The sequence below is a fragment of the Schistocerca piceifrons genome, chromosome 3 (genome assembly GCF_021461385.2).
Source record: "Schistocerca piceifrons isolate TAMUIC-IGC-003096 chromosome 3, iqSchPice1.1, whole genome shotgun sequence".
Taxonomy (NCBI): domain Eukaryota; kingdom Metazoa; phylum Arthropoda; class Insecta; order Orthoptera; family Acrididae; genus Schistocerca; species Schistocerca piceifrons.
In genome coordinates this window covers 66,179,893-66,203,483 of record NC_060140.1, presented here as the reverse complement: position 1 = coordinate 66,203,483, position 23,591 = coordinate 66,179,893, and the positions used below count along the sequence as shown (strand labels likewise).

The 23,591-nt window shown below is 40.9% G+C and overlaps 1 protein-coding gene across 1 annotated transcript in view; it reads left to right on the top strand.

Annotated features, from left to right (window-relative positions):
- The window catches only part of LOC124788390 (arylsulfatase B-like), a 214,404-nt gene that overhangs the window by 127,176 nt on the left and 63,637 nt on the right, over positions 1-23,591 (top strand). Inside the window, exons 4-5 of the mRNA XM_047255655.1 lie at positions 8,211-8,434; positions 15,114-15,363. Coding sequence (XP_047111611.1) covers positions 8,211-8,434; positions 15,114-15,363 — 474 coding nt within the window. The remainder of the gene's footprint in view (positions 1-8,210; positions 8,435-15,113; positions 15,364-23,591) is intronic.

The following is a 23,591-nucleotide window of genomic DNA, read 5'->3' as shown; positions in this document are numbered from 1 at the left end:
TTCCGCCGGAACGCCTCCCACTTCTTTCAACATCTCGACTACCATCTCGGTGCTTCAGCTGATGGCCAAGGGCCGAACTGAGGTCTTTCGAGCCTCGAGCCGCAGGGTGAACAAACGCCAGCCTCCACTCACCGGCCGCCAGTCTGAGGTTTGCCACTGGGCAACATCGTTGACCACCGCTGGGCTGAATGTTGGCCTGCTCCACTCACTGCTGCGAGAGCTGAGGTGCTAGTGTTAGACACAGCATTGCGAAGCAGCTTGCAATATGCGGCTAAGTAAGGCCGCTCATCACAGACTCGAATGAGTCCTACACGAGTGTAACAAGAAAATCATTGAACTGTACCATCCAACATTTGCTGCGTGGCATGTTCTGTACCTACACTGCACGTCTACCAGACAACCTCACGCTCAGACATGTTTATACTATTTCAAGTCGAAAACGTCCAATACTGGATAAATGAAATATTGTTCTATCCACGTAAAAAGCATTATTGCGTGATGGACTTCAGACTGGCCTTCGCAAACAAATAAATGATATGTGGCCAGCCACCGATGTAATTCTGCGACCGGGTACTGCAGTAGTGCTGTTGGAGCACGCCGTTCTGCGATCACTGGTTGACTGGATGGTACGTTGTGTTACATTGTCCTGTAGTCTTTGCTGCAATACGAAACTGATGAAGTTACGCAATAAGAAGAACTTATCAGACAGCTACTCAGAAACCAGACAGAAACAGCCCACAGCGTGAAACTCACTATTTATGCAAGTATATGCAAGCACATATGAGACGTAGTCAATACAGATTAGAAGGAAATGCGGAGTTTCATATCCAAATAAAATACCAAATTAATCCTTCTAATATATGACAAAAAACAAAAACATTTCACAGAAGTCTGGCGAAAAACACAAACATGCAGTTCGACCAAAGGGAAAATAGCCTACTCCATAAAAACTGATACAACATAATCCCAACTTCATCATTCATACTCCAAAAGATGCATAAATGATGATCACAGGTAGAATCTGCATTTAATAACAAATTCTTAAATATAATGGAAATCATAGCGAGAAACAGTTTAAGAGCAAAATCAGAGCAGTATGTTGGAAATGTAACGCTCATAAAATTCAATCATACGAGCGTATCACTAACTTCTCCTTTTGAAATGAAGAAATTTATATACTCTCTCAAAAACAAAAGTTCATTTGGTTTTGATGAACTTTCTAATAAAGTACTAAAGATTTGTTGCCATATAATAAGTCCAGTCTTATCCGAAATATGTAATACATCAGTAACTCAAGCCATTTTTCAGAGAGACTGAAATATGCAGTTGTTAAACCCTCGTTAAGGAAGGTGATAATTGTGTTTTAGTAAGTACTGACGTGTTTCAGTGCTGGCGCCATTCTCCAACATTTTTAAGAAGGTGGTGTAATCTGGAATAGTACCTCACCTCAGCAACAATAGTACAAGTATCCTTAGGAAATCACAGCTTGGGTTCAAAAATGGTTCAAATGGCTCAAATGGCTCTGAGCACTATGCGACTTAACTTCTGAGGTCATCAGTCCCCTAGAACTTAGAACTACTTAAACCTAACTATCCTGAAGACATCACACACATCCACGCCCGAGGCAGGATTCGAACCTGCGACCGTAGCGGTCACGCGGCGTCTGACTGATGTGCCTAGATCCGCTCGGCCTACCGACCGGCCACAGTTTGGGTTTCAGAAGTGTTGTTCTACTGAGAATGCCATTTAGTGTCCACTCAACGGATTTTACGAGCATTAAATAATCAAACAGCTAAAGTTGGCATTTTCTGCGACCTCTCTAAGGCATCTGACAGTGTGAATTCTGCTAGATGAATTGACGTTTTATGGGACTGGTGGTATAGCCAATCAATGGATGACGTCATATCTAACCAAAAGAATGCCGAAAATAGTACGTAGTAATTCAAGCAAAATAGTCGAAGGGCATAATTCTGAGTGTCGAGAAATCATACAAGAGGTTCCCTAAGGTTCAATCTTATGTGCACTACTGTTCCTCATATATGCAAACGATCTTCCGTCTAATACACAACAAGCAGAATTAGTTCCAATTGCGTATGACACTAGGATTGCAATCAATCCAAGCATATGTACAGACACTAAATAAATGGTAAACAACGTCTTAAATGTATCAGTGACTGGTTGCCTGCAGTCTTATCCACAATTTTAAGAAGACACAGCATATTCGGATGTGCCATCTAGCTGTACTAAACCAACGATAAGTGTAGCACATGGTGAGGAAATAATAAAAAGACTATAAACATCAAAATTATTAGGAGTCCATGTTGATGAGAATTTAAACTGGGAAAAAACATTTTGTAACTTCTAAAACAACTTAGTTCAGTCACATTTGCCCTTGGAATGATTACAAATCTTGCGGAGAGGCGAGTCAGTAAGTTGACGTATTTTGCATATTTTCACTCAGTAATGTCATTAGGAAGTAAGTTTATGGGTAATTCATTTTTAAGAATGAATGCCTTTATAGCACACAACATGCTGTAGTAACAGAATATTTAGTCCCTCATGAAGTTTGTTGTAAATAATACACTACAATTCAAAAGCAACAATGGTGTATTTCCTAGTTATATAAAGTGTCTGATGGACAGCAGAGTAAAATATGTAAACGAAACTGAGAAAATTTAGCCTTAACGACTCATTAACGTCTGTTCCTGTAATGTGTAAATAGCGGTGGTAGGAATTACTAACTAATATCTGTGTAAATGTTCCCTTTTTTAATAAAAAGTAAAAATAAAGAAACTTACAAAAGTTCAGAATGTGACTGTATGTACAAATTAATTTGTGATTTGGATGTAAGATGACTCATCCCCTTCATGATGATCTGTCATACAAAATTATCCATGGAACACGCAACAATAGCTAACTAAGTAATTAACTCTAACTGCAACTGCATCTGATACCACAACAGTAAATTCTTTTAATAAATTTACCAAAATATAACAAAATAAGCATACTTGCTGAAAAATAAATGAAAAAGGAAAAGTTTAGGTCTAAATATATACATTAAATGACACAAACACCACACAATCTGCCACAAAGACATCAAAATCCATAAATAATAAACTGTAAAGCAAACATAACACATAGTAGTCAGAATGTCAATACATTGTGCATACCGAACTAAAAGGAGTTCATGGCAAAAGAAATGAAGTATTTGATGTTAACAACGTTCAGAACAAGCTAAAAGACCCGAAATCAGTTTCAAACTAAAATAAAGGAATATCTAAGGAACATACATTTCCTCTTGTCAGAAACAGTAAGCAATTTGATCTTATGCATAAACATTTAATAACATAGCAAAAAATACAAAAAGAAGGTAATCAAACGTGTTGTATGGTAAAGCAGTCCAGCATGCAACCTGTCGCAAAACTATTAATACAGATTAAACAATGTGCTTATCGAGAAATATTTTCCAAAACAATAATACTAGCTGAAGAACTAAAAGCCACATAACTGCCTCAAGACGCTTAGTTTTAATCATACAACATTTCCAGCATCTACTCAAACACACCTACACAAAAAAGGTGAAAGCCAATCCAAAATTAATTTGTGAAACAAAAAATTTGTATACACAGAGATTACTGAATTCATGGAACTTCTCCAACTATCTCCAAGTTATAATAATTAACATTTAATGACATTGTTTGTAACCACTCACATGGCTTAGTAATGGGATCATGTATATCTGGTATCACAGCTTACATAATCATAAACCACTGCTAATAAAAGTGAATGCCAAAAACATAGTAGACATTCCAAATTACTTCATTAGTCTACAGCAGAAGATATGTTTACAGTGGAACATGAACAACACAAAAGCATCATTCAGATGGTTCAAGTGGCTCGGAGCACTATGGGACATAACTTCTGAGGTCATCAGTCCACTAGAATTGAGAACTACTTAAAACTAACTAACCTAAGGACATCACACACATCCATGTCCGAGGCAAGATTCGAACCTGCGACCGTAGCAGTCGTGCGGTTCCAGACTGTAGCGCCTAGACCAGCGCGGCCACTCCGACCGGCCAGAAGCATCAGTTACCTGGTCGTAAATATCATGAGACACAAAAACACAAGCACCTTATAATGTAAGGGGAAAAAATAGTGACAAACACCACAGTCGATGCAACCTCACCTAAGTCAACTATGCATAAGCAAGCAGCATACATATCAGTGTTAAAAAGGGCAACTAAAGTACTTTTGGACCAAGAAAACATGGAACAGGAAATAAAAATAGTGAAACGAATTGCAGTTGTCAATGAGTATACTGCTTCTATGGTTTACACTTCATTAGACAAAGTGACGAAACACGTAAACACAAACCACAATACTGAAGAAAAAGTCAAAAATAAATTCATAGCTAGACTTCCATACATTGGCAATATATCACAGAAGATTGCAAATATTTTAGAAAACCACAAAGTAAAAATTGTGTTATCTACATGTAATGAAGTTGAACAAAATCTAACACGGCAGAAGAGCTGCATGTTCTAACTAGGACAAACACGTTGAGATTTCAACAACAGGTATACAGAGCACATTAAAATCTACAGACACAAGAGGCACACATTAGCAACAGACACACATTTACACAATGCAAGAGACACGTTTCGGAAAGTAGGGAAAATCATCAAAGTACTCCACAGACTAAATAACGACTAGAAATGGAGCTATAAGAAGAACTGGAGAAATATTCACACTTCAATAAAATCTAAAATATAAAAAGAAAAAAGAAAATAAAAAGTCGAAAGTGAATCAGTAAAGTCCTTAGATGCAGTGAAGGTATACTTAAATAAAAACAGTGACACGCAGAAACAAGTGCCGTCGAATATACAGGCAAATAATGCTGCATATTATTAACATTTATTTCCACTGTATGAAAGCATATTACAGTCTGTCAACGACCTACAGTGTTATCTCTGCTAACTACATGCGAAAACATCTTTGTAACTGTTTGTTTATGTGTATGTCCTATATTCAATATGTGCTGTGTGTAGAAAATTTTGTGTGATGTTTAATACGTCTAAACTTCTACAGAAATCGGTATCAAGCAGATTATAAGCAGAAGATTTTATTCCAGATTTTCCGCCAAATCTGTATAAAGTCCGATGAACAGTTATAGAATTGCAAAATATTTATATTGCGATAAAGAACAAAAGAACGATAATGAACCTCTTACACAGAATACATCACCAGTAAATAGCATAGAATACTGAAAACGGATTGGAAAATGGGAATCATTTCCCGAAATTCGTATTCGAAAAAAAAAAATTGCCCAGACACGCACGATTTCGTTTTTGGTTGCAAGGCTGACACCGCGCTGATTCTTTGAGTAACAGGGCGGAGACGGTGTTCGGAGCAAACGGCGATATCTCCGGGCTCCAGGCGATGGACACAGGACCTTCGCGGTGTTCCGAGTATGTTGTTGACCGCAGAGCGCGAGTGTCAGCTGTGGATGCAGCTCGGTGTCTTAAAGGTCGAAGTGGAATATGTGACCCGCCAGTGTAGTGTGCGCAGTTGACACTTACTGGACGAGCTACCTAACTGTGAGCACCGCACATAAATGTATTTGACATTTGCCCATAGGTGCACTGCTTCGAGAGGGTACCATAAAATTATGTTACAGTAACGTTGCCCTCACAGGTCATAGCAGCGGAGTCAGCCACAAACATTTGTGCCCTGTCTAGGGGTAATGTAATTAGACAGAGTACGGCAAGAAAATGGTTTTCTCATTGTAAGAAGAATAGTTTTCACGTTAGCGATTCTCCACGATCAGGAAGAACTTCTGGGTTTGATGAGATTCATTTACACTCATTAATCCACAATGATCCACGTCAGCGTACTCGATAAGCAGCAATTGCGATGAACTGTGAAAATTCCACCACTGTGCGACGTTTACAAGCAATGGGGAAGCTTCAAAAATCGGGTGTATGGGTACCACGTGCTCTAAGCCAAAATCACTAAAATCAGCGGGTGGTCATTTGAGAGTTTCTTCTCGTTCGACATCAATCCTCTATTGTTACTGGTAACTAGAATGGTGACTTTATGCTAAATTACGAAAAAGATAGGAATGGTTGAGCACAAACAATGCAGCAACTGCCTGTACAAAGACCTGTACGCATCCACATCAGATAATGTTCTGTATCTGCTGAAACAGGACTGCTACGGTCGCAGGTTCGAATCCTGCCTCGGGCATGGATGTGTGTGATGTCCTTAGGTTAGTTAGGTTTAAGTAGTTGTAAGTTCTAGGGGACTGATGACCTCAGATGTTAAGTCCCATAGTGGTCAGAGCCATAGGAAGTACGATGTACTGCACTACAAATTGCTTCCCCGAGGTGTAACCATCACTCCTGACATTTACTGTCAACAACTGAGAAGTCTTGCAAACGCAGCCCAAGAAAAGCGACCAGTAAGACGGCGTGAAGTGATGCTACTCCACGGTATTCCCCCGCCCCAGTTCTGTAAGACCGACGAAAAAATCTATAAGTAGCTGGGTTGGGAGGTCATTCTGCAACCACCTTATTCACCTGATCCTGTGACTTCGGATTTTTATCTCTTCCGCTCTCTATGGAACAACCTTCGATGACCTTCGTTTCTGGATGATAATACGCTCCGAACATGTCTCGACCAGCTCTTCGCCTCAAACCCACGTGATTTCTGCAGTAGCGTAATCGAGAAGTTACCCTAGCGCAAGCAGACTTTGCGAATAGTGCAGGGGAATATATTATTGATGAGTAAATTCTCCGAGAGCTGTATCTATTACGTTGATTAGAACCATGGAAAAATGCTACGATCTTTCCATCAGTCTGATACCTCTGGTTCCATAGAAATTGGTGTAAAGTGTTTTGATGTACCGGCCAGCCTACATGCCACAGGCTAACTTGAACGTTTAATGCGGCTAAACTTTTGAGAATCTGTTGTTATTAAAATCTATGTAAAGTGAAGTTCATGCATATTGTGCCATGTGGATAACGCTGCATCGTTTGAGGTGAGGCCTTCGGAGGTTAATTATGATCTAAAGTACGCATGCGTTTGAGGACTGATTGTTTACTAGTCCACATTGTAATGAAACCGGATTAATATTGCTAGGAACCAGGTTTTGAGTAGTACTGTCCAGGATCCAAATCGGAAACAACGAAGTTTCGTTGTAAAGGTAATTTGTAATTTAATAATCGTCTAAAGTTTGTTAATGGTAACTCAATTCAATCAATTAAATCTCTCATTTCATCCTGCTGTCCAGAACCGACACAATCAATGGGAAGAAAATCGTAACTGGTAGCAGTAAACTTGTTGTTGTCCAGAAACTGGTTTGATGCAGCTCTCCATGCTACTCTATCCTGTGCTTGGCTACACTCCATACAAATACTTTCAGGAAAGACTTCCTGACACTTACACCTATACTCGGTGTTAACAAATTTCTCTTCTTCAGAAACGCTTTCCTTGCCATTGCCAGTCTACATTTTATATCCTCTTTACGTCGACCGTCATCAGTTATTTTGCTCCCCAAATAGCAAAACTGATTTACTACTTTAAACGTCTCATTACCTAATCTAATTCCCGCAATATCACACAATTTAATTCGGCTACATTCCATTATCATCGTTTTGCCTTTGTTGATGTTTATCTTATATCCTTTCAAGACACTGTCCATTCCGTTCCGCTGCTCTTCCAGGTCCATAGCTGTCTCTGACTGAATTACAATGTCATCGGCGAACTTCAAACTTTTAATTCTTCTCCATGGATTTTAATTCCTACTCCGAATTTTTCTATTGTTTCCTTTACTGCTTGCTCAATGTACAGACTGAATAACATCGTGGATAGGCTACAACCCTGTCTAACTCCATTCTCGCCGGCCGGGGTGGCCGAACGGTTCTAGGCGCTACAGTCTGGAACCGCGCGACCGATACGGTCGCAGGTTCGAATCCTGCCTCGGGCAAGGATGTGTGTGATGTCCTTAGGTCAGTTAGCTTTAAGTAGTTCTAAGTTCTAGGGGACTTATGACCTAAGATGTTGAGTCCCATAGTGCTCAGAGCCATTTGAACCGGCCTTAGCAACAGCCAGCTCTAATAGTTCATTGTATTCTATAACCGCTAAATTGTACACATCAGTACTTTGTGCCGCGCATAGAGATTGGAGTAAATATTGTGTATTTGCAGGTATGCAGGGTGTCCCAATATACGCAGCCGAACCACGCGGCCTTCCCGAAGGCAAGATCCTTCCGCAGTACCTGAAGGAGCTGGGCTACGTCACGAGGGCCGTGGGCAAGTGGCACCTGGGCTACCACAGGGCCGACCTGACGCCCACCTATCGCGGCTTCGACTCCCACCTGGGCTACTGGAACGGCTTCGTCGGTTACTACGATTACATCCTGCAGGCTGGGGTAAGGAAACACATCTCCTTCTTGCCTTGTGCCTTCGTCTGCAGCATGGGCGCAGTGTTGGCATGTTGTTGATAGATTTGTCATGATTAATTTAAGAGATAGATGGATGCCCTTCCTGTCACCAACCCATTACACTACCCCCCCCCCCCACACCCCCCACGCTCAGGACGGATTGTGTAGATCCCAGCTGTCTGCGTGTGGTGTTATTCATGTGTGAAATTGAGTGAAAGCTTACGAACTGTTTGTGAATCGTGTAACTGAGACATTACTTGGGTAACAGTCAAGTGTTTACGTAGTAGGATGTGGGAAACCGCTTACGAACTTACCCAGACTGGGACGGACACTGAATACCGTGGTTAGTTTGCTGGGAGGATTTGGCGCACATCATGGTTCCAGAAACGAGAATTTTACATGCACTGTTATCTGGGTGCGTAAAATAAAGAAAAGCATGATATGTAATAGTGTCTAGTGTGGTGTCATCGCCAGACACCACACTTGCTAGGTGGTAGCCTTTAAATCGGTCGCGGTCCGTTAGTATACGTCGGACCCGCGTGTCGCCACTATCAGTGATTGCAGACCGAGCGCCGCCACACTGCAGGTCTAGAGAGACGTCCTAGCACTCGCCCTAGTTGTGCAACCGACTTTGCTAGCGATGGTTCACTGACAAAATACGCTCTCATTTGCCGAGACGATAGTTAGCATAGCCTTCAGCTACGTCATTTGCTACGACCTAGAAAGGCGCCATTACCAGTTACTATTGATGTTATGAATAATGTACCGTCAAGAGCGACGTTCACCATTTATGGATTAAAGTTAAGTATTCCACCAGCTACGTCCGTTTTTCTAAAGTCTAATTTCCTTGTCCTGTTCCAGACCTCACGCCAGCCCGCGTGAGCTAAAACGCGTGCCTTTCGGCTTCCTCTAGTAAACCGGTGTTGGCTCTCCTGCCAACCCACAACATCTAGCACCTTTGTGCAGTTTTTATAAAACAAAACTGGTACAGAAAATATTTTATACACTTTCAGACAAGCAAGGGTCCATGTACCATCTTTCCTTCGTGTGGATGATGTAAGTTTGGATACCTACCTTATGATGTGTGAAATATTTTCTTGTAAAATTTCATTTTGCCCACCCCACAGTTTCTGTGGAGGAGATGATTTTAGTCTGGATTTCGGATTTAATAATTGTTTATTTATGTATGTTTCTATTTCATTTTGAAAGATTTGGCCGTTCAGTCCGGTAATATCTAACTAGGTATCCGTAGACCAACCAGTTTGGGTGAGAAACTGTAATAGCATACCAATGAGCATATGAAAATGTAACACGTAGATTCCAAATAAGCATTAGATTCCGTTCTATGTATATAGTTCATTGAAGTTCTGCTGATTTATGACACAAACAGTAGAATCAACCATCTACTTTCATCCCCATTGACGCGCTGGAAGACGTATCTACTCCTTAAAAACAACAGAAGAACCATTGAATCGAGAGTGGCCTATTTCACGAGGACCGCTTAACACCCCTATGATTCTTTTCAGCTTTCAAACCGCTTTTATCACTACTCAGTTCAGTTCAATACGGATTTACCACCAAAGGCAGCAGCTACTATATTTTAAATATGATCTACATGGATGAAACAGCCCACACCATTGTGGAGCCAATACCAGTTTGCACGGTGCCTTGTTGGCAACTTGGGTAGTCTGCTGCCACAGCCCATTAATGCCAAATTTCGCAGCATTGTTGTAACGGATACGTTCATCGTACGTCCCACTGCGGTTATTTCACGCAGTACTGCTTGTCTGTCTCCTATCACTGACAACACTACGGAAACAATTGGTGAGAAGTAATTCCTGAAATCTGGCATTCTCTGCACACTCTTAACACTGTGGATCTCGGAATATTGAATTACCTAAAGATTTCCCAAATGGAATATCCCATGCTCCAACTACCCAACTGCATTCCGCGTTCAGAGTCTGTTACATCCCGCCATGTGCCCATACTCACGTTGGAAAACTTTTCACATGAAACACTTCGGTTCAGCTCCTCCAATCTACTGCCGTCTTATAACTTCCGTACGGGATCCTACCGCAATCAGCAAATCTGCATCTCGTTATCCCATGACTTTTGTGACCTCATTGTAATCGCATTTATGACCGACCTTTCTTTCTCACGAATTCCTCTCCTGTTGTAACCTCTTCCTCTTGGAGTAGCACTTTCACCGTATTCACGCCCGGGTTCCCGGGTTCGATTTCCGGCGGGGTCAGGGATTTTCTCTGCCTCGTGATGGCTGGGTGTTGTGTGCTGTCCTTAGGTTAGTTAGGTTTAAGTAGTTCTAAGTTCTAGGGGACTGATGACCATAGATGTTAAGTCCCATAGTGCTCAGAGCCATTTTTTCACCGTATTATTTGTTGGATGCATTCTAATGTCTGTCTTTCCCTATAGTTTTTACACCCTACAGCTTCCTTTAGTACTCTGGGGGTTACCCCTGTTCTCTTCACACATATCCTATCACCCTGTCCCTTGCTCTTGTCAGTGTTTTTCGTGTGTTTCTTTCTTCGCTGATTCTCCTAAGAAACGCTTCATTCCTTTCTTTATCAGTCGACCTGATTTTCCACATTCTTCTGTAGCACCATATTTCAGACACTTCTATTCTCTTTTGTTCCGGTTTGCCCACAGTCCATGAGCCAGGTTTGTACAATGGTGAGCTCCAAATGCACATCCTCAGAAAATGTAGGTATGAAATTAGGGCCTTTGTATGATACTAGTACATTTCTCTTGGTCAGGAATTCCCTCTTTCCCTGTGCTAATCTATTTTTTGTATCTTACTTGCTTTTCCGAATAGATACGACATCCGTAAGTATTTGGCCCTCCAGCAAGGAACACAGCTGTTGCCAAAAGCCAAGGCATCGCGGTAACATTCACCAGCAAAATGTCATTAAATTTGAAACGTTAACTAAACGACAAAATCTTCAGCGCCATTTCCAAATACACTGAGGTGGCAAAAGTCATGAAGTACCTCCTAATATTGTGTCGGACCTCCTTTTGCCCGGCGTAGCGCAGCAACTAGGCGAGGCATGGACTCATCAAATCGTGCCCTGACTAAAACTGAGCCGCGCTGTCTCTATAACCGTCCACAACTGCAGGATTTTGTGCACGAAATGTCCTCCCGATTACGTCCCATAAACGCTATACTGTGTTCGTCTCGGGCAACCTGGGTAGCCAAATAATTCGCTCGAACTGTTCAGAATGTTCTTCAAATCAATTTCCAACAATTGTGGCCAGGTGACATGGCGCACAGTCATCCATAAAAATTCCGTCGCTTTTTGGGATCGTGAAGTCCACGAATGGCTGCAAATGATCTCCAAGTAGCCAGGACCTAGTTCATTACTATAAACACAACCCTCACTCTTATGGAGCCACCAACAGTTTGCGCCAGCCAGGGTGGCCGAGCGGTCCTAGGCGCAGCCGTCTGGAACAGGGGGACAGCTACGCTCGCAGGTTCTAATCCTGCCTCGGGCATGGATGTGTGTGATGACCTTGATTAGTTAGCTTTAAGTTGTTCTAAGTTCTAGGGGACTGATGACCTCAGAAGTTAAGTCCCATACTGCTGAGAGCCATTTGAACCCAAAATATCATCCACACAATTCCAAAGACCGCAAATGCCCACAAGTGCAAGAATTATCGCACATTCAACTAAACAGTTCATGCATCCAAGCTGCTGACAAGAATAATATGAGGAAGAGTGGAAAAGAACATTGAATATGTGTTAGGAAACGATTAGTTTGGTTTTAGGAAGGGTAAAGGCATCAGAGAGGCACTTCAGACGTTGCGGTTGATAGTAAAAGCAAGACTAAAAAAATTTAAGACACGTTCACAGTATTTGTGGACCTGGAAGAAGCGTTCGACAATGTACAGTAGTGCATGATGTTCGAAATTCTGAGAAAAATAGGGGTAAGCTATAGGGAGAGAGGGATAATGCTTAATATAAACAAGATCCAAAAGGGAACAATAACAGTAGAAGACCTAGAACGAAATGTCCGTACTATAAAGTGTGTCAGACAGGGATGTAGTCTTTCGCCCCTATTGTTGCAGCTACACATTGAAGAAGCAATGTTGGAATTAAAGTAAAGATTCAAGTGTGGAAGAAAAATTCAAAGTGAAAGGATATGAATGGTAAGATTCAGTTAAATGTCAGGATAATTAAAGGATCTGCTAAATGGAATGAACGGTCCAATGAGTTCAAAATATGGACAGAGACGAAGAAAGATGAAAGTACTGGTAAGTAGCAGAGACGAGAACAGCCAGAAACGTAATATCAGGACTGTTAGTCACGAAGGAGATGAAATTAAGGAATTCTGCTACGTAGGCAACAAACTAACCCATAAGGATATAACAAGCAGACTAGCACTAACAAAAGGTCTTTCCTGGGGAAGAGAAGTCTGACTTCAAGAATAATGTGATAATTCCAATCCCAAAGAAAGCAAGTGTTGACAGATGTGAAAATTACCGAACTGTCAGTTTAATAAGTCACGAGTGCAAAATACTAAGGTGAATTCTATACAGACGAACGGAAAAACTGGTAGAAGCCGACCTCTGGGAAGATCAGTTTGGATTCCGCGGAAATATTGGAACAGATGAGGCAATACTGACCCTACTACTTCTTAGAAGATAGATTAAGGAAAGGTAAAACCACATTTCTAGCACTTGTAGACTTAGAGAAAGCTTTTGGCAATGTTGACTGGAATACTCTCTTTGAAATTCTGAAAGTGGCAGGGGTAAAATACAGAGAGCGAAAGGCTATTTACAATTTGTATAGAAACTAGATGGCAGTTATAAGAGTCGAGGGACATGAAAGAGAAGCAGTGGTTGGGAAGGAAGTGAGACAAGGTTGTAGCCTATCCCCCATGTTATTCAATTTATGTATTTTGAAAGCAGTAAAGGAAACAAAGGAAATATTCGGAGTGGGTGTTAAAATCCATGGAGAAGAAATAAAAACTTTGAGGTTCGCCGATGACACTGTAATTCTGTCAGAGACAGTAAAGGACCTGGAAGAGCAGTTGAATGGAATGGACAGTGTCTTGAAAGGATATAAGACGAAAATTAACAAAAGCAAAACGAGGATAACGGAATGTAGTGGAATTAAGTCGGGTGATGCTGAGGGAATTAGATTAGGAAAAGAGACGCTTAAAGTAGAAAATGAGGTTTTTTATTTGGGGAGCAAAGTAACTGATGATGGCTGAAGTAGAGAGGATATAAAATGTAGACTGGCAATGGCAGGGAAAGCGTTTCTGAAGAAGAGAAATTTGTTAACATCGAGTATAGATTTAAGTGTCAGGAAGTCGTTTCTGAAAGTATTTGTATGGAGTGTAGCCATGTATGGAAGTGAAACATGGACGATGAATAGTTTTGACAAGAAGAGAATAGAATCTTTCGAAATGTGGTGCTACAGAAGAATGCCGAAGATTAGATCGGTAGATCACATAACTAATGAGGAGGTATTGAATAGGGTTGAGGAGAAGAGGAATATGTGGCACAACTTGACTAGAAGACGTGATCGGTTGATAGGACATGTTCTGAGGCATCAAGGCATCACCAATTTAGTATTGGAGGGCAGCGTGGAGGGTAAAAATCGTAGAGGGAGACCAAGAGATGAATAAGCTAAGCAGATGTAGGTTGCAGTAGGTACTAGGAGATGAAGAAGCTTGCACAAGATAGAGTAGCATGGAGTGCTGTATCAAACCAGCCTCAGGACTGAAGACCACCACAACAACAACATTAGCCACTATCCTTATAGTTATTAATGTCACAACTATTACCATTGTTGTTATTATTTGTATTATTATTATTTTAATTCTAGTTGTCATATTAAAATTGTTATTTCTTAGGTAACTATACTGTAATAGGTACTGTATGTGTGAAACCCTGGTCCAATAAAAGAGAGGGCCTGATGACCCGAATCAGATCAGTGACATAAATAAATAAAAATATTCTGCAATATAATTCATGTGACTGGGAACCATAACAAATCGGACTATCTGGGAATAGGAACTTCCTGGCAGATTAAAACTGTGTGCCCGACCGAGACTCGAACTCGGGACCTTTGCCTTTCGCGGGCAAGTGCTCTACCAACAGATCTACCCAAGCACGACTCACGCCCCGCCCTCACAGCTTTACTTCTGACAGTACCTCGTGTCCTACCTTCCAAACTTTACAGAAGCTCTCCTGCGAAACTTGCAGGACTAGCTCTCCTGAAAGAAAGGATATTGCGGACACATGGGTTAGTCACAGCCTAGGGGATGTTTCTAGAATGAGTTTTTCAATCTGCAGCAGAGTGTACGCTGATATGGAACTTTCTGGCAGATTAAAACTGAGTGCCGGACCGAGACTCTAACTCGGGACCTTTACCTTTCGCTGGCAAGTGCTCTACCAAAAATATTCCAGGAAGGTCCATATCAGCGCACACTTCGCTGCTGAGTGAAAATCTCATTCTGGAAATATCTGGGTTACTGAACATATACAAAAAAGGGCAGCACCAAAGGTCACAGATTTGTATGCTCATTGGAGAATGTCACGGATATTCTAAGGAAACTCACTTGGCAGACGCTTGAAGACCGACGCTAGCTATCTCAGTAGAGTCACGCGACTGTGTATTCATACATCTCCGTGCACCTGTTGGTAGAACCTCAACGGGTACGACCTACGGCGCAACATGAGCACCGCGTGGGACCTCTCTGGGCGCTACGCCACCGACGTCTTCACAGAGGAGGCGGAACGGCTGATCGGGGACCACGACACCAGGAAGCCGCTCTTCCTCTACCTGGCGCACCTCGCAATGCACGCCGGGAATCCAGCGAGGCTGCTGGAAGCGCCGCAGGAGTACATCAGACGCTTCGGCTACATCTCAGACCCGAACCGCCGGGTGTACGCAGGTGAGCTCGGTCTTGACCAACAGTGCCGCCTTCCAGATTTTCCTTCCACGCCTCATTTTCCAGCGACCATACGAGCGACCATACAGTGTCGAGATGAACTCCGCAATTCAGTGTTGAGGAGCACACGATGCTGACTGGCAGCGCTGACGTCCTCTAACAAACGGCGCATTGTGGGGTGAATGCACAGCCCTCCCAGTTCCTTAACTGGCCTCACTATGTGGTCTCCAGGGGAAAATTTTTGATAGCGCCGAGTATTGTACCCAGGCTTTTTGCAGGGAAGTTACGGTGGACCCAGGCCTTCTGCAGGGAAGTTACACTGGTCGGTCGCTCAGCGGCAGAGTTGGACACCATTTCAAGGGTACCACATCCAGCCTATCTGACCCACTTTTATTTAGGCGAGTATTTGACCCATTTCTGAAAAAAACTATTTGGTGCAGGACTTTAATATTTTTACTGTATGTTACATGATGCTAATAGAGTCAACTGTACTAATATCTACTTTATCCATTTTATAGTTTTTAAGAAATACCGTTTTTTAAATTTATTAACATAACATATTAAGTTTTTCAGCAGAAAATATTTTTTTTTGTGAACTCTCTAATGGGGGAATATTAATGAATGTCTGCATCTACATCTACATCCATACTCCGCAAGCCACCTGACAGTGTGTGGCGGAGGGTACCTTGAGTACCTCTATCGGTTCTCCCTTCTATTCCAGTCTCGTATTGTTCGTGGAAAGAAGGATTTTCCGTATGCCTCTGTGTGGGCTCTAATCTCTCTGATTTTATCCTTATGGTCTCTTCGCGATATATATGTAGGAGGGAGCAGAATACTGCTTGACTCTTCGGTTAAGGTATGTTCTCGAAACTTCAAAAAAGGCCCGTACTGTGCTAATGAGCGTCTCTCCTGCAGAGTCTTCCACTGGAGTTTATCTATCATCTCCGTAACGCTTTCGCGATTACTAAATGATCCTGTAACGAGGCGCGCTGCTCTCCGTTGGATCTTCTCTATCTCTTCTATCAACCCTATCTGGTACGGATCCCACACTGCTTAGCAGTATTCAAGCAGTGGGCGAACAAGCGTACTGTAACCTACTTCCTTTGCTTTCGGATTGCATTTCCTTCGAATTCTTCCAATGAATCTAAGTCTGGCATCTGCTCTACCGACGATCAACTTTATATGATCATTCCATTTTAAATCACTCCTAATGCGTACTCACAGATAATTCACGGAATCAACTGCTTCCAGTAGCTGACTTGCTGTATTGTAGCTAAATGGTAAGGTATCTGTCTTTCTATGTATTCGCAGCACATTACACTTGTCTACATTGAGATTCAATTGCCATTCCCTGCACCATGCGTCAATTCGCTGCAGATCCTCATGCACTTCAGTACAATGTTCCATTGTTACAACCTCCGCAAAAAGCCTCAGTGAACTTCCGATGTCACCCACAAGGTCATTTATGTATATTCTGAATAGCAACGGTCCTACGACACTCCCCTGCGGCACACCTGAAATCACTCTTACTTTGGAAGACTTCTCTCCATTGAGAATGACATGCGGTGTTCTGTTATCTAGGAACTCTTCAATCCAATCACACAATTGGTTTGATAGTCCATATGTTCTTACTTTGTACATTAAACGACTGTGGGGAACTGTAACGAACGCCTTGCGGAAGTCAAGAAACACGGCATCGACCTGATGGCTTTTATCTTATGCACAGTCTCTGAAAATTTCATTCATTTATCTATGATAGTTTCTGATATAGTGAGACATATGTACAGAAACTTTTAGTTTGCGGGAAATTGACTTTAAAGGAAAAACGTTTGAAATTTGTTACTTACAGTTAATTTAAACTCTCCTGCTGCATATGATGGCCCTTATTTGGCATGTAGCAGGTGTTCCAGCTTCTTTTTCACCTTCCTGGATGTTTGTCTTGCTTTCTTGGCCATATTAGATGCAGACCTGTCTGCATCGGCTATCGTTATTTTATCGCAATATAGCAGCCCAGTGATCATATTTTCACCAGGATTAATTCCCAGCTTTTTGAGTACCCAAAACTTTCCCATATTACCACAAATCTATGTAATCACAGCATCATGAACCCCTAGTTCCATTGTACAAATACAGTTTTAGGAAGGCGATTCCAAATTATGCTGATGAAACATTCATTTGGGTTCTGTGTCTGCCCATGCACACATTTCCTTAGAAGGTCAGGAAGAGCCATATCTCTGAATATAGGTTTAACTGCGGTAATAACAGCAGAAGGAAGATAATGCTGGTGGGAATAAGATTCTCCAGTTGCCTCTGCCCTATTGTATTTGCACCACGAATTTTCTGCTGATGGACACAATCCGTGACATGGCTTATTATCAGTAGAGGACTTATCGAATATTTTGGCCCAAACATCTCCCTTCATTGCCTTCTATTCTATGTATTCGCAGCACATTACACTTGTCTACATTGAGATTCATCCTGGAAGTTTTCTTTTTCAGTTTTAGTTAAGTGACCTGTCCGACCAACAATTTTCCATCTTCTAACTTTTGTCCTCTCATATAAACAATTAGTGTTCTCAGCCTTGTTCCCAAACATGGCCTTTACATTCTATTTTGCTAATAATGGAATCTCCATATGGCTTAGAGTTCACCACATTCTTGCATGAAGAATTACAATTAGAAACATAGTTGCCAGGCGACATATTCTCTTGTACAGAAAGCTTTCTAAACTAGTTTCCTCTAAATTGTCGTTTCTTGAAAATGCCTTTACATTTCGTCATCTTCAATAAACACAACAAAACACACGTAAACAAGCACTGCAAACGTAAGTATAACAATTACTCGCAATCACACTTGAACAAAACTAACCACGTGTTTGATATCGTGTTGTTTACAAACAACAAAAGTAAAAGAATACCGACCGTTGCATTCCAAGGATAGCCAGCGCACTCGGCAGTAAAAAAAAAATCCCTTACGTGCAATGTAGGGGATATTAAGATCTAAAATATATACAGAAACGTGGGTGACAGAAAAGTGGGCGTGGCACTTAAATGCTCGAAAAAAAAATTTCAGCAAACTCCTTTTCAGAGAACTTAAATAAAACCTTAATCTATCGAAATATGATGAAAACCAAGAATCGATTGTTTTTGACCTGAATTACGGTGTGGTCCACTTAAAAGAAAGAGATAAATTCGACAAACACATAATTACAAAGACTGTCTTTATCAGTGGTAATGATACAGTTAACATTTACGGTGGTTTGCTGATATTTATCGAAAATATTTCCAAAGTACTGCATCAGACAGCCATTGCTGACGGACTACTTGAAGATGACATGTATTCACTGTCTCACTTTTTTTAAATTTTGAGATCTGGTAAGGCACAAACTTACGTTTCACATGAAAGTAACCAAACAGTGATATTACAAGTTGCATTTTACAAATAAATAATTATAACAGTCGAAGTGGTAATCAGCATCATTCCTAGAGAATATCCCGTTCAAAGGAGAGGAAACAAGTTGATTAAATCGATAATCGTTAACTATTAGAAATGCACAAATCTCAATCAGTTCAGTGAAAACATTACTAATCCTAGAAAGCTAACGATACGTAATATGTACATATAGTGGTATGTTACAAGTAATAATTCCATAAACTCCGCACTGTATGTCCGGGTCCCACTAGGTGCTTCAGGAATGCTGTAAGGAAGTGGGAACGGACGCTGCTAATCGTTGGAGTGGCAGGAACAGAGACCACAGGCAAGTTCATAACGACAAATGTACTTATGGTCAGTGTCTGTAGAAAATCTACCTTCATGAAGAAAGCGCATCACTAGCATCAACGAGTGTGTGAGATTGTATACCCTGCTTGGGTGTTTTAGAGGTTAAAATAGCATCAGCAACCTACACGGTCCTGCCTCATCAAACGAGAGAGTATGTCAGACCTGCGCAAGGAGCTAAAGACTGTATCAAAGACTGTAACAAAAAGATTATTACAGACAAACGTGCAGGAACAGCAAGGACCTCTTTCGCAACATGGCTCAAGGATGTTCTGTTCTTACCGTCACTAGTCTAAGAAATGCGTGACAGCAGTGTACTGCGCTGTTTTCAATAAGCCAATATGTGGCGAACATTACAAAACGTGTGCGTTGATTGCCGCTTCTTTATATGCTCAAACTGCAATTTCCATTACTAAGTTATGTTATATCTAAATGACATTTTGCACAAAATATGGTCCTCACTTTCAAATGACAATGTAAACATATGTAACTCTCTTGTGAATTGTTTGAAAACCGGTGTTGTACAATACGCATGCATGTATTAAAGGCTTCAAACCAGTACTAAAGTTTTAATTATAATGTGTCGTAAATATAACATATTCAAAGATCAAATGTACACTTTACATATCGTTAGTATTTAGTGCAGGTAAAGTGGGGTAGTCGGTATCGGTTAGGTGTCGATTCTGATGAGAAAAGACCTGCCACTGAACAGTTCACAGTAACTCACTCTCTGCTCAGCCTTTCTCTTCATAATGAATCCTACTCTCATTATAAATTTTCTGCTGCTGATAGTCGTCGGGGATTGGAATGCAGTTCTAGCAGTAGAGGAGAGATTTGTAGGAGAATGTGGGCTTTGTAATAGAAATACAAGACCAGAAAATTAAATGAGTTCTGCAAAAAATTTCAGCTAGTAATAACGAGAACTCTGTTCAAGAATCACAAAAGGGGGAGTTATACTTGCAAAAGGCCCGAAGATACGGGAAGATCTCTGTTAAATTACAGCATAATCAGGCAGACATTCCGAAATCAGGCACTAGATTGTAAGGAGTATCCGTGAGCACATGTAGACTCAGATCATAATTTAGTAGTGCTGAAGAAGAGACTGCGGTTTAAGAGACTAGTCAGGAAGAAATACTGCCCAAAGAAGCATAATACGGAAGTAATAAGGAACAAAGAGGTAAGATGGAAGTTATCTGAGGCTACAGACACTGCGATAAGGAATAGCTCAGAATACAGTTCAGTTGAAGAGGAATGGACGTCTCTAAAAAAAGCATATTCATAGAAGTTGAAAGAAAGCCATAGATACAAGGGAGGTAAGTGGGAAGGAACCGTAGATAACAAAAGAAATTCTTCAGTTGATTGTTGAAAGAAGGAATATCAGAAACGTGCAGGGAAATTGAGGAATGCAGATATATAAGTCACTTCGGAATGAAATAGACAGGAATTGCAGGGAGCTATGGCGAAATGGCTGCATGGAAATGTACAGAAATCGAAAGGTAAATGGTTGTCGGGAACACAGTCTGAAAGTACAGAAAAGTGAAAACAATCTTCGGTGATATTAAAGGCAAGGGGGGTAACATTAAGAGTGCAATTGGAATTCGACTGTTAAATGTCGAGTAGAGAACGAATAGGTGAAAGAGTGCGTTGAGGGTCTCTATGATGGCCAGGACTTATTTGAGGAATTGACTCAAGGAGGAACAGGTGTCCATAGGTAAGAGATAGCGGTTCCAGTATTACAATCAGAATTTAAAACAGGTTTTGAAGACTAAAAATTAAATAAGGCAGACGGGATGGATAATATTCCATTGTAATTTCTAAAATCTTTGGAACAATGTCAACAAAACGACTATTCACGCTGATGTATAGAATGTATAAATCTGGCGATGTATCGTCTAACTTCCCGAAAATTTCATCCACACAATTCCAAAGATAGCAAGGGCCCACAAGTGCAAATCATCTAAACAGTTCATGAATCCAACTTCCTGACAAGAATAATATAAAGAAGAGTGGAAAAGAACATTGTGTATGCGTTAGAAAACGATCAGCTTGGTTTTAGGAAAGGTAAAGGCACCAGAAAGGCACTTCAGACGTTGCGGTTGATAATGAAAGCAAGACTAAAGAAAATTTAAGACACGTTCACAGTATGTGTGGACCTGGCGTTTGACAATGTACAGTGGTGCATGATGTTCGAAATTCTGAGAAAATATGGGTAACCTATAGGGAGATAGAGGTAATATACAATATGTATAAGAACCAAGAGAGAACAATAACAGGGGAAGACCGAGAACGAAATGTTCGTACTGATAAGGGTGTCAGACAGGGATACAGTTTTTCGCCCATTACAGTTGCTGATACACATTGAAGAAGCAATGTTGGAAATAAAATAATGATTCAAGAGTGGAAGCAAAATTCAAAGTGAAAGGATATGAATGATAAGGTTCGCTGATGACATTATTATCCAAAGTGGAATGGCAGGATAATTAAAGGATCTGCTAAATGGAATGAGCAGTCTAATGAGTGCAAAATATGGGCTGATTTTATTTCTCGTTCAGCTACAGGCAAAGCGTGATACACTTACAAACATCAACATAAAAATTTAAATTAACATTAACAATGATTTACAATAAAATTTTCAGGGTTTCCAGCCACAAAAGTGCTTGGTCACTTATCACATGTATGTCCATCAGATTTCCTCCCTTAAGTCCGTGTACGTCGCACTCAACTATATGCTGCATGGTTTGACTCTCTCCGCACTCACAATTGGGGTCCTGGGAGAAACCCCACTTTTTCAGCAAATATCCGCACCGACCAACACCTGTCCGCAGACGATTTAGGGTTACCCACACTCTGCGTTGGAGTTGGAAGCCTGGAACTCGTTGAGATGGGTCCTCAATAAGGAAACTGTTATTCACTTTGCTTTCCTGCCATTGCTGTTTCCACAGGTTATCGATATCAATCCAGAAGGGATTTCTTGACATCAATCTGTCAGGGGGAGGAGGTAGGTCCCTGAACTTTTCTTTGTACCTCTGGATTGCTCTTTCACGTCTAATCGAGGGTGGTTCGATATTGGCAAGGACGGGCAGCCAAGGTTTCGGGGTGGGTCTTACTGTTCCTGTTATGAGCCTCATTGTCTCGTTAAGTTGCACATCAATATATCTGACATGCCTACTGCGGGCCCAGACGGGTGCGCAATATTAGAAAAGAAAACACGCGTATTCTTACGGAAACTGTAATTATTAATATCGGTCTCAGGGGCCATTGGTTATTTATGTACCCAACTACACAAAGATTAACTGAGATATTGCTGAGCATATTGAATGGAATTATTTTCAATATTTCTTGTTCATTATTTGCAAGGAAAAAGTGGAGAGTATCTCATCTGCCGTTAAGCCGCCAAAATGAAACATACTGAACTCATTCATTGCTGTGAATTTTAGTAAATGAAATCTATCCCTACTCTTTTTAACTTTGAAATTAATGAAAGATCAAAATTGAGAAGTCTCTCGCATTTACATTTAATATTATCAGATTAAATTTTAATTAAATAATACAGTCAGTGTAATGCCCGACTAAATCCTGCTAGGGGAGATGAGCACCCTACACTAAGAAGTTCTGTAAAAACTCGGATAATGAGAATTAATGGTTGCGATCATGAGAGGTGACAACTAAGTCAATAATACACACTTTCTAATAACAATTATAAGTATATTTTTCTAAATTAAAACGAAACTTACATTAAATATTACCCAGCGCTACAATGGCGGCCTATCTCTAGACGAAACAATAACAGGAGAGCTTTCAATAAAGCAATAGTCTCTCATCACGTTCATTTTCATTACACTGATAAAAAGTATGTCCTTTTTTTATATCACATCGCTGTTTGTGAATTTCGTTGGTATTATTCAACTTTTTTTAATGTTTCTTATACATCGCCCAGACGTACACAGTCTTGAAATAATTTATAATTTACACGTGACACAAGCAAAAACTTTTTTTCCTTTTCTCCAAATGTCCATTTATGTGACGTACCGTCACAACACCTATTCCTGGCAATAAGCTTCGGATGTCCCTTCTCCTCAGTCCTGTCATCCAATCAACAAACAGTTATAACAGGACACCGAGCCATTTTCAACTGGTTGGACAGGGTTTTTGGTTTTTAAACGGGATAACATTACTAATTAGTGCCTGGCGTAAATTTCTCTGGCTGAATGTTCGAGTTTGAGATTTCGTTTGCGGATTATATGCACTTTTTCTTTATTTTCTGGATGACCTGATATAGCTGATTAGTGAGGTGAGTAGATTTCGGAGTCGGAATGCTTGAGTTAGAGATTTTCATTGCGGGGACAGGGGTATATTTTTGATTGTTTTCCAGACTTTGTAGTGTGGCCAGTTAGTGCGCTGCATAGATTTCTGAATCAGAACGTTCGGGTTCGAATTTCGGTTCCCGAAGTAGGC